General features: G+C 45.2%; 1 protein-coding gene across 1 annotated transcript in view; it reads right to left on the bottom strand.

The window, feature by feature from the left end:
* The window catches only part of LOC311110304 (uncharacterized protein), a gene marked incomplete at both ends in the record, with an annotated part of 170178 nt that overhangs the window by 99343 nt on the left and 57852 nt on the right, over positions 1-12983 (bottom strand). The window contains one exon of the mRNA XM_084188840.1: positions 9185-9626. Within this exon, the coding sequence (XP_084044966.1) occupies positions 9185-9626 (442 nt within the window). The remainder of the gene's footprint in view (positions 1-9184; positions 9627-12983) is intronic.

The following is a 12983-nucleotide window of genomic DNA, read 5'->3' as shown; positions in this document are numbered from 1 at the left end:
GGATTTCACCATGAGGCCAATGGTGACTTTAAAACAGCTGCTTTGATAGGAGAAAACTGAGGATGAATCATCAACATTGTAGTTACTCCACAATACTAACCTAATTGACAGAGTATGCACTCACTAACTGTAAGTCGCTCTGGATAAGAGCGTCTGCTAAATGACTAAAATGTAAATGTAAAAGAAGGAAACCTGTACATGCATTGTGTTTGCAATCAGGCACTAAAGTAAAACTGCAAATAATGTGGCAAAGAAATGAACTTTATGCCCTGAATACAAAGCGTAATGTTTGGGGCAAATCCAACACAACACATCACTGAGTACCACTCTTCATATTTCCAAGCATGGTGGTGGCTGCATCATGTTATGGGTATGCATGTCATTGGCAAGGACTAGATACTTTTTTAGGATAAAAATAAACGGCATAGAGCTAAGTACAGGCAGATTCCTAGAGGAAAACCTGGTTCAGTCTGCTTTCCAACAGACACTGGGAGACAAATTCCCTCTTCAGCAGGACAATAACCTAAAACACAAGGCCAAATATTCACTGGATGTCACGATCGTCGTATTGAATAGACCAAGGCGCAGCGTGATGAACGAACATGGTTAACTTTATTATCTTTAGTGATAATAGAAACAACAATCAACAAAACAACAAACGACTCGTAACGTCCTCGGTAACAATGACCAAACCAACTGGAACAAAAACCCACAAACACAAAGGGAAAACAGACAGTTTAAATATGGCTCCCAATCAGAGACAACCAACGACAGCTGACACTCGTTGCCTCTGATTGGGAGTCACTCTAGCCAACATAGAAATAAACACAACAGAATGAACACACCCTGGCTCAACATATAGAGTCCCAGAGCCAGGGTGTGACAGTACCCCCCCCTAAAGGCGCGGACTGCGACCGCGCCTCAACTTGAACAAAACAGGGGAGGGCTGGGTGGGCATACCTCCTCGGCGGCGGTTCTGGCTCCGGCCTTGCCCACCACCCTCCAATAAACCCCCCATAGCGCCTCTGGTCCAGTCTGGTCCCGCTGGCTGGAGCTGAACTGGACTTAGCAGGAGCGGTTAGCTTCAGCTCCGTAGTGGAGCAGTTGACCGGTACCTTACCAGGCACCGGTGACCCAGGCACGGGTTGTGCTGGACTGACGACGCGCATCCCTGGCCTGGTGCGTGGAGTAGGAACGGGCCGAACCAGGCTGACGACTTGCACCCCTGGCTTGGTGCGTGGAGTAGGAACGGGCCGGACCAGGCTGACGACTCGCACCCCTGGCTTGGTGCGAGTGGCAGGAACAGGCCGGGCCGGGCTGGCGACGCGCACCGTAGACTTGGTGCGAGTGGCAGGAACAGGCCGGGCCGGGCTGACAATGCGCACCCCTGGCTTGGTGCGTGGAGTAGGAACGGGCCGGACCAGGCTGACGACTCGCACCCCTGGCTTGGTGCGAGTGGCAGGAACAGGCCGGGCCGGGCTGGCGACGCGCACCGTAGGCTTGGTGCGTGGAGCAGGGACAGGCCGGACCGGGCTGGCGACGCACACCGTAGGCTTGGTGCGTGGAGCAGGGACAGGCCGGACCGGGCTGGCGACGCACACCGTAGGCTTGGTGCGTGGAGCAGGGACAGGCCGGACCGGGCTGGCGACGCACACCGTAGGCTTGGTGCGTGGAGCAGGGACAGGCCGGACCGGGCTGGCGACGCACACCGTAGGCCTGGTGCGTGGAGCAGGGACAGGCCGGACCGGGCTGGCGACGCACACCGTAGGCTTGGTGCGTGGAGCAGGGACAGGCCGGACCGGGCTGGCGACGCACACCGTAGGCTTGGTGCGTGGAGCAGGGACAGGCCGGACCGGGCTGGCGACGCACACCGTAGGCTTGGTGCGAGGAGCAGGGACAGGCCGGACCGGGCTGGCGACGCACACCGTAGGCTTGGTGCGTGGAGCAGGGACAGGCCGGACCGGGCTGGCGACGCACACCGTAGGCTCTACTTTGACCAGTGACCCCCGTAACCTGGTGGCCCTCTGAATACGCCCCTTGTCTGCCTCCGTCAGCCCCGTCGTCCATGCCGTGTGCCCCCCCCTAAAATTTTTCTGGGGTTGCCTCTCGCCTGTCCGACGTTGACCCGTTTGGCGCCGCTGCTCCTCTCTCCGGCGCGCCTCCACCGTCTCTTCCCACGGACGCCGATCCATCCCGGCCTGTATCTCCTTCCATGTCCAGGACCCTTTACCGTCCAATATCTCCTCCCATGTCCAGGCTGCCTGCTCCTGGACACGCTGCTTGGTCCTTGTATGGTGGGTTTTTCTGTCACGATCGTCTAACAGAGATGAGGACCACAATAAACAAAACAAGAAACGACTCGTGAAGTCCACGGTAACAATGACCAACACGGAACAAAAACCCACAAACACAAAGGGAAAACAGACAGTTTAAATATGGCTCCCAATCAGAGACAACCAACGACAGCTGACACTCGTTGCCTCTGATTGGGAGTCACTCTAGCCAACATAGAAATAAACACAACAGAATGAACACACCCTGGCTCAACATATAGAGTCCCAGAGCCAGGGTGTGACACTGGAGTTGCTTACCAAGATGACATTGAATGTTTCTGAGTGGCTTAGTTACAGTTTTGACTTAATTCGGCTTGAAAACCTATGGCAAAAGAAAAATGGCTGTCTATATAATGTATATTGCATATATTTTACAATCCAGTTGTGCAAAGCTCTTGGAGATTTACCCAGAAAGACACAGCTTTAATCGACTCAGGGGTGGGAATACTTATGTAAATGAGATATTTCTGTATGTAATTTCCAATACATTTGCAAAAATTTCAAAAGCGTGTTTTCACTTTGTCATTATGGGGTATTGTGTGTAGCTGCGTGAGAGAAAATATTATAATTGAATCCATTTTGAATTCAGGCTGTAAGAAAACAACATGTGGAATAAGTTAAGGGGTATGAATACTTTCTGAATGCACTGTATATCTGCAAGAAAGTGATAAATAAGTGACTGTTTGAAAGGGGGTCATATAAACATTGCCTTATTTATATTTTTACATATAACATAAAGTTAATTCTGTCTGAAATAGTCATGCTATAATGGGCGTCGTTTCTCAGACCAAATTTCCATTCTGGCTCAAACAAAGCAATCTGATCATGCTCCAGTCAAAAACAGCTATAGGGAATGCCTATACATTGTCCAATCTCCTTCCACACATTGATTTCATCTTTATTCAGAAAGAAACAAACTTGAAATTAAGTGTTGTTTCAGTGTCTTGTTGCAGGTTGTGCAATGTTCAAAAGTGTGTGAGAGAAAAAGCATTAACTTGTGTGTGTGGTGTCAAGTGTGGATGGTCCTATGTATGCAAATAGCCGAGATTGGATATTTCAGCACCATGGACAGCAGCGACATTGGGATAGCGAGATCTGTAATTCAGCAACACATGACACTGGATAGTGGCTGTCTCAGGTGAAGTTGGCATTGGGAAAATCCCATCTAATGGGAAATGAGGCATAGGAGGCAAAAAGACTGAAGGAGAAGACTCCCACAGGAACTCTTGGCTTAACTGTTCTGCCACATTCATTTCAAATGTTACATTTTTCGATTTGTAAATAAAAGGGAACACATTTGCAAATAATGTAAACTGACTTTTCTAACTACACTGTACAGCTTTAGTGTGTCTGTGCGTCATAGGTACAACTGCAAGCAATTCGCTTCTCAAATCCTTCTCAAATGTCTGTTTAATGTGAGAAATAAAATGAAAAACAACTGTTAAACTATTACAATGCGTACTGTCATGAATTATTACTATTCCCAACAAGACAACGAAGTGATGGTCTTTACCCGCCATGGAGACTTATAAAGGCTACTTCCCCCCCACCAAAAGTTCCCAAGCTGAGCGATATTGTTTCTACATCATTATGCATATAATTCAAGTCATACCTTTATTGTCATTCATGCTCTTATTTTTAACCGAGTAGCTTTGCAAAAGTGTAACCTGCGTCATTAATTTGTAGACAAACTGGAATTTGTTGACAACCAAACACAATTCAAAATTACTTTTGCAATACAGTAAATAGCCTATTAACTTGTCGACAAGTTAACACATTTTAACTAAACCAAAAATAAAAGGTAAAGAATAGGATTAAGGCAATGGCTCAGATGAAACTATCCAATTAGATATCCTTTAAATGTTATTTGGTTGCGATGTCAACCAAGCACAACTCAATAATATTTTTGTAATACAGTAAATAGCCTTAAGTTAAGGCTATCTTACAAACTAATGTAACAGTATTTATTCAACCTTAAAATGAGTAATACATCCATGGCCACATTTTGATGTTAGTCTACTGCAACTATAAATGTTTTCTTATGTAATCCACGTTATGACTATAACTACTGTTCCCTGAAGGAGGGAAATGAGGTACAACATGCTGTAGGGAGTTGCACTCTCGTGACTTTGGTTAAAGGATCTACAATCACGCCTGACAAGGCCAATGAAATCCGTGCCTCACTGGAAGCCCCGCCTTCCACAGGTGATAAGTGTGGTGCTCGGATTCATCCATTCAATTTATTACCACTTTTCACTGAGCCCAGGAATGGGTGGCATGGGGCCAAACAGGTGTTGTACCTCGTTTCCCTCCTTCAGGGAACAATAGTTAGTGATAACGTTACATTCCCTTTCAGCCAGTCATAGGTATCGGTGCCACAGCACCTTGTAACCCAGCTGGAAAGGGGACAGACATCTCTGAAAAACAGACCCCTTCTGTGGTAACAGATGGGCAATTCATAATTGAATCTAATTCCCATAAATGAAACCAATCGCCTATAGAACCCATAACCTGTATCACTAAGCACCTCATAGGGACTAGTGTACAGTCGTGGTCAAAAGTTTTGAGAATGACACAAGTATTGGTCTTCACAAAGTTTGCTGCTTCAGTGTTTTTAGATATTTTTGTCAGATGTTACTATGGTATACTGAAGTATAATTACACGCATTCCATAAGTGTCAAAGGCTTTTATTGACAATTATATTAAGTTTATGCAAAGAGTCAACATTTGCAGTGTTGACCCTTCTTTTTCAAGACCTCTGCAATCCGCCCTGGCATGCTGTCAATTAACTTCTGGGCCACATCCTGAATGATGGCAGCCCATTCTTGCATAATAAATGCTTGGAGTTTGTCAGAATTTGTGGGTTTTTGTTTGTCCACCCGCCTCTTGAGGATCGACCACAAGTTCTCAATGGGATTAAGGTCTGGGGAGTTTCCTGGCCATGGACTCAACATTTTGATGCTTTGTTCCCCGAGCCACTTAGTTATCACTTTTGCATTATGGCAAGGTGCTCCATCATGCTGGAAAAGGCATTGTTCATCACCAAACTGTTCTTGGATGGTTGGGAGAAGTTGCTCTCGGAGGATGTGTTGGTACCATTCTTTACTCATGGCTGTGTTCTCAGGCAAAATTGTGAGTGAGCCCAGTCCCTTGGCTGAGAAGCAACCCCACACATGAATGGTCTCAGGATGCTTTACTGTTGGCATGACACAGGACTGATGGTAGCACTCACCTTGTCTTCTCCGGACAAGCTTTTTTACGGATGCCCCAAACAATCGGAAAGGGGATTCATCAGAGAAAATTACTTTACCCCAGTCCTCAGCAGTCCAATCCCTGTACCTTTGGCAGAATATCAGTCTGTCCCTGATGTTTTTCCTGGAGAGAAGTGGCTTCCTCGCTGCCCTTCTTGACACCAGGCCATCCTCCAAAAGTCTTCGCCTCACTGTGCGTGCAGATGCACTCACACCTGTCTGCTGCCATTCCTGAGCAAGCTCTGCACTGGTGGTGCCCCGATCCCGCAGCTGAATCAACTTTAGGAGACAGTCCTGGCGCTTGCTGGACTTTCTTGGGTGCCCTGAAGCCTTCTTCACAACAATTGAACCTCTCTCCTTGAAGTTCTTGATGATCCGATAAATGGTTGATTTAGGTGCAATCTTACTAGCAGCAATATCCATGCCTGTGAAGCCCTTTTTGTGCAAAACAATGATGACGGCACGTGTTTCCTTGCAGGTAACCAGGGTTAACAGAGGAAGAACAATGATTTCAAGCACCACCCTCCTTTTAAAGCTTCCAGTCTGTTATTCTAACTCAATCAGCATGACAGAGTGATCTCCAGCCTTGTCCTCGTCAACACTCTCACCTGTGTTAACGAGAGAATCACTGACATGATGTCAGCTGGTCCTTTTGTGGCAGGGCTGAAATGCAGTGGAAATGTTTTTGGGGGATTAAGTTCATTTTCATGGCAAAGAGGGACTTTGCAATTAATTGCAATTCATCTGATCACTCTTCCTAACATTCTGGAGTATATACAAATTGCCATCATAAAAACTGAGGCAGCAGACTTTGTGAAAATGTATATTTGTGTCATTCTCAAAACTTTTGACCACGACTGTAGACTACAGGGAGGAATCAGCAATGAATCCCAGTAATAAGCCACCTATGGGGGAGGAGTGCCTCCTTGTGGACAGAGAGAGAATTGCCCAATTTATTACTCTCCCCCTCGGGAGATTGATTTACCCCTTGAACTCTGAACACCATGGAATGCGTTGTAACAGAGGGGCTTTAAACATGGACAGGCTTCTAAACTAGGTTGGAATTAATGACAATTAATCTTAGTCTTTTAATGCAGGGTTTGATCTAAACGTTAGAAAACCTTTCACGCGTGTGGACCTTCAGGTGTATCTTTAGGTTGCCAGCCCGGGCAAAGCGCATCTGACACTGGGTACAGCTGAAGCATTTCACCCCTGTACACGTTGAAAGGGGAGTGGGTTGCGACATTTAGATTTGTCTCTAAGCTTTCCCTGTAGTCTAAGAAGTCACTAGTGTTGCCCTGCGAGTGTCCTTCTCCTAAGTGAGTCTCGTCTGCATTCCATGTCCACTTTCACGGTCTACGACCAGAACCTCCCCTTTCTTATCTAGGCACCCTTCAGAGTATACATCTTATCTAGGCACCCTTCAGAGTATACACAACTACTGTACTTGTTCCAGTCCCCTCTCATTGGATTAATCTGTCTATCTAAGCGCACAGGCACGTCACCAGGTATCATCTCTGTCTCTGTAGCGTATGAACAGGACCTGATCATTGCCACTCTGTAACGCTTCACCTGTGTCCCGATTGGACAGAACCGTCCTCGGGCTGGGTTACCGTAAAGTAAATACTCTGAGTGGGGAAAAGGAGGACAGCTCAGTCGCCCCAGCCCTGTTAAAGCCTGTGTGTCTGTCTCTGATTTGAGGACGGGGCGCAGCGTTCCACTGACCACCGTGATGCTGAGTCGGGTCCTTGACCTCTCCAGCTTGACCCCAGCACAACAGTGATTGGTTGGCCATCTCTCCATGTTTTGTGTCCCGCTGGCTTCACAAAGCTCCTGTGGCCTCCAGTGAGATGTCCTTCACCTGAGAGAGTGATTGGGGGGAAAGAGGTGGTTAGGTTAGCTTCTGTCAATGCTCAACGGTATACTATTGTGTCAAAAGCTATTCCATACTATTGTCACTGTCTACAATTGGCAAGGATGTAAGGTAACACTTCTCAACTTCTTGATATATTATTTATTAAATCGATGTATTATGTTCCATGCATCACATTGTTTTCATTGAGTAAATAATAGGAAGTGCATTAAACAAGAATTCGGTTATAATATGATATTGTGTCTTTGCTCAAGACAGCCAAGTAATCAGGGGAATTATTGCATACTATCCAAAACCTGACCAAGACCCATTTCTGGATAACGAATCTGAACACGCGCAAAGGTGAACGAGGTAACAGGCCGCGCAGCCTCGGCCTTCTGCAATTTGTACCTCTTGACATGCCTCTGTATCTGTCGAGGATCTTGACACTACGCTCTCGCATTGTCCTCTCTGCGCGCTCCCGTGCCACCTTCAGTTCCAGTAGCTGTAGTTTCCTCCGCAATGTCCTGTTTTCTTTCTGGCTTTGAGTTATTTCCAAACGAAACACTACATAGTCTTCGTCTACGAGTTTACAGATGTCTGCCACTGCTGCATTTGCTAGCACCTCCATGATGGAGGCTATTTGATTGTGAAAAACCATACAGTTAGCTGTTGTTAGCAGCTAGCTAGCGTTATCCAGATAACATCTATCAACCAAGTTCTGTCTCCAATGCGAATAAAATACTTCTGCAGTAAGTATGTGATGATGTGCAGTTAAATTAGTCATATTTTGAACTCCAGGATTTAAATAAATGTCTAAATAACAACAATAAAAACACTAACGTGGAAACTGTTCTACAATAAAGAGAAAGGATCTTATTGGTTGGCGTCATAGCTGAAAGGGTGTGCTTAAATGAAAAAGGTCTGCACGCTGTTCTTTGAATTATGGTACTGTTTATTACATTACACATCAAATCTCCCATGATCAGTATCTTTCAAGCTGAGGGCAGACATGTTTAGAAAGAACAGTGTGTTAGCAAGAATACAGAAGAAAAGTATAGAATTACTTTATTCCATCTACATCACCTCAGTAAGGTAAATATTAAACTGTCTTTGTTTGGCCTAGGTCTCTCTAAAAACAGGTATTTACACAAGCATGTTTCAAATGACAAGTTAACAAAGGGTTAATGAAGGGTATGTGGATAATTACCCTCTTACCCCAAAACACTTCAGAACTATAATATGTCAACTTAAGAATAGTTTCCAGATATCCCCTGCGTACATCTCGAGCCACACTGCTAAGATTTGTAACACAGTTTGCACTTGAAGGGCCTCTCCTTGGTGTGAACGGTCTGGTGCTCCCTCAAATAGTCTGCCCTAGCGAAGCGCTTCCCACATGTGGGGCAGCTGTACGGCTTGTCGGCGTCCGTCCTATTGCTCGGCCTCCCACGTTGTAACCCAATGACACCAGAGGAGGTAGAAGCAGGAGCCACCACCCTCAGGTGGTTAGTCTTTGAGCTCCCTCCTTGACCTCTAGCCGTTGTTTGGGTGTTGTTTAGATTGTGTGCTGTGTTATAGGCTAGGTACCTCTTGTGGTGAATGCCCATCCTGACCCGGTCTGTATTGGTGGGGTAACCATGAGGTAACTGAGGAAGGCTAGACCCAGGTCCAGGCCTTCTATGAACCCATTCACCAGGCATTAAACAAGATCCTGAAGGAGAAGACAGACTTCCTGTTAGACTCCCACCGGAGGTGTCTCCCACCACTCTCTCTGAAGGCTGAAGCCCAGGGTGACCTGCTCTGTTCATCATGGATACTGTGGAGTTTGTGTCATAGGAACAGGAGGGTCTATCTCTATCAGCCCCAGGCTCTGTTTCATCCCTGCGCTGAGACTGTGAAGAGAAGAGTATGGGCTGCTGACTGGAGCCCTGACTGGAGCCTCTGTCTATCTGAAGACCAGTAGGACTGAGGTTGTTTAGTCCACCTGTCCACTGGTTGTGTTCTGTGTGATGGTTGTGGTGGAGACTCTGTCCCTCACGGTTCGGTTCTGTTTCTGACTCGGAAATGAAAAGCGACGGCTCCTGATCCAGGGTTCTGATCCGGAGCCAAGGTTTGTGACCAGCCACCTCAGAGGTCCAGTCTCGCCTGCCAGCAACACCGGATATCAGCAGATCCTCATGGACTGCAGACTGTAAACACAAATTGTACAGAAGAGAGGTTTATATAAGAAACTCTTTGCTGTACACACAAAACATGACATGATATTATAAAATGTTAACCACAGTCAAGCCCTTCTCTAACACTGGATTAATGTACCTAATAATAAGGAGCAATTGGCGTTAATCATAAAAAATTATTCCATATGTGTTGATTCAAGAATGAAGTATGTTTTGGTTCGACTGAGATAAGGGAAACTCAGCCCCTGCAATGATACAATATTTACTCTGTGCTGACTTTCTGTATTTAATTTCAACAAAATTGTCATACACTCACATAACGTGAAGTACTTTTATTACATGAAACGATACATGTGACAAGTAGAATAATTTCCCACTATGGTAACACTATATTTTCTGTAAATCTGATACCCTCACTTTGATAAAATGAATTTTGGAATACTCTGGAAAAGGTTCAACATTACATTACACACAGCTTGACTACTTTATGTCAAGTAAACATGAATTAAGGCACTATTATTTCCTCATTATAAAACACCAGCATCAAACAACAGGACAAGGTTGTCACTTTTCATCAGTGAAGCAATTTTACAGACACCATCACATCACACCATGTTTTCCTCAGTTCACCTCATCCAGTTCCCTACTACATACATAGATTTACATGGTTATCAAAATGTCACACCAGGGTAAGCCTACACGAAACACAGCCCTTATTTTAAGTGTTTCTAAAATCCCCTATGGGAAAAATGAATGGTGGAAAAAAGATTGGAACCATTTCCCTGTTTGACCACTAGGTTCTATGGGTATTATGACACATTCACTCTATATATCCAAAACCAACAGAATGAACTACAAACAAACTAATTAGTACTACATTACATGCCACTATACTCTATACATGGACTGTGTGCATTTTCTGCTGGTGTATCCTGAGGTAGCTCCTCTCTGAGAACCTCTTCCTGCAGTGCATACAGGCGAACGGCCTCTCTCCCTTGTGGACCTTAAGGTGCATCTTCAGTTGGTGCTGGTGGGAGAACCTCTTCTCACACTGGTGGCAGCTGTAAGACCCTCTGGTGCCTCTTCAGGTTGGACGAGTCAGAAACTGTCCCAGCACAGATGGCAGCCGAACAATTTATGTATATATATATACAGTTGAAGTCGGAAGTTTACATACACCTTAGCCAAATACATTTCAACTCAGTTTTTCACAATTCCTGACATTTAAGCCCAGTAAAAATTCCCTGTCTTAGGTCAGTTAGGATCACCACTTTATTTTAAGAATGTGAAATGTCAGAATAATAGTAGAGAGAATGATTTATTTCAGCTTTTATTTGTTTCATCACATTCCCACTGGGTCAGAAGTTTACATACACTCAATTAGTATTTGGTAGCGTTGCCTTTAAATTGTTTAACTTGGGTCAAATGTTTCGGGTAGCCTTCCACAAGCTTCCCACAATAAGTTGGGTGAATTATGGCCCATTCCTCATGACAGAGCTGATTTAATTTGCCACAACTTTGGAAGTGTGCTTGGGGTCATTGTCCATTTGGAAGACCCATTTACGACCAAGCTTTAACTTCCTGACTGATGTCTTGAGATGTTGCTTCAATATATCCACATAATTTTCCTTCGTAATGATGCCATCTATTTTGTGAAGTGCGCCAGTCCCTCCTGCAGCAAAGCACCCCCACAGCATGATGCTGCCACCCCCGTGTTTCACGGTTGGGATGGTGTTCTCCGGCTTGCAAGTAACCCCCTTTTTCCTCCAAACATAACAAAGGTAATTCTGGCCAAACAGTTCTATTTTTGTTTCATCAGACCAGAGGACATTTTTCCAAAAAGTACGATCTTTGTCCCCATGTGCAGTTGCAAACTGTAGTCTGGCTTATCTATGCCAGTTTTGGAGCAGTGGCTTCTTCCTTGCTGAGCGGCCTTTCAGATTATGTCGATATAGGACTCGTTTTACTGTGGATATAGATACTTTTGTACCTGTTTACTCCAGCATCTTCTCAAGGTCCTTTGCTGTTGTTCTGGGATTGATTTGCACTTCTCGCACCAAAGTACGTTCATCTCTAGGAGACAGAACGCGTCTCCTTCCTGAGCGGTATGACGGCTGCGTGGTCCAATGGTGTTTATACTTGCATACTTTTGTTTGTACAGATGAACATGGTACCTTCAGGCGTTTGGAAATTGCTCCCAAGGATGAACCAGACTTGTGGAGGTCTACCATTTTTTTCCTGAGGTCTTGGCTGATTTGTTTTTATTTTCCAATGATGTGAAGCAAAGAGGCACAGAGTTTGAAGGTAGGCCTTGAAATACATCCACAGGTACACCTCCAATTGACGGAAGAAGATGGCTGCCGTTTTACAGCCCTCTAACCAATTGTACTACTATGTGTGTTTTTCCGCGTTATTTGTAATTTATTTTGTACATAATGTTTCTGCCATCGTCTCTTATAACCAAAGAGAGCTTCTGGATATCAGGACAGCGATTACTCACCTCGCGTTGGACGAAGACTTTTTCTTCAACGAGGCGTTCGCGAAGGATATTCTACAGACTCCCGACAAGGCCCAGATCCCCGTCATTCGCGTGAGGAAGAGACGGAGATATCGTGGACGCAGATCCGGGTGCCTTGTAAGGATCCGACGGCGAACGAGTAAACTGCCTCTCCCATCAATCCTATTAGCCAATGTTCAATCTTTTGAGAATAAAATTGACGATTTAAGATTACGGTTATCCTACCAACGGGACATTAAAAACTGTAATATCTTATGTTTCACGGAGTCGTGGCTGAACGACAACAATGACAACATTCAGCTAGCGGGCTATACGCTACATCGACAGGACAGAACTGCAGACTCTGGTAAGACAAAGGGTGGCGGTCTGTGTATATTTGTAAACAACAGCTGGTGCACAAAATCAAATACTAAGGAAGTCTCGAGGTTTTGCTCGCCTGAGGTAGAGTATCTTATGATAAGCTGTAGACCACACTATTTACCAAGAGAGTTTTCATCTATATTTTTCATAGCTGTCTATTTACCACCACAAACCAATGCTGGCATTAAGATTGCACTGAATGAGTTGTACAAGGCCATTAATCAACAGGAAAACGCTCATCCAGATGCAGCGCTCCTAGTAGCCGGGGACTTTAATGCAGGGAAACTTAAATCCGTTCTACCTCATTTCTACCAGCATGTTAAATGTGCAACCAGAGGGGAAAAAACTCTAGACCACCTTTACTCCACACACAAAGACGCATACAAAGCTCTCCCTCGCCCTCCATTTGGCAAATCTGACCATAACTCTATCCTCCTGATTCCTGCTTATAAGCAAAAACTGAAGCAGGAAGCACCAGTGATTCGGCTAAT

The sequence above is a fragment of the Coregonus lavaretus genome (assembly GCF_964263955.1).
Source record: "Coregonus lavaretus genome assembly, contig: SUPER_35_unloc_3, whole genome shotgun sequence".
Lineage (NCBI taxonomy): Eukaryota > Metazoa > Chordata > Actinopteri > Salmoniformes > Salmonidae > Coregonus > Coregonus lavaretus.
The sequence above is the reverse complement of the archived record's forward strand: the minus strand, read 5'-3'. Positions and strand labels throughout refer to the sequence as shown.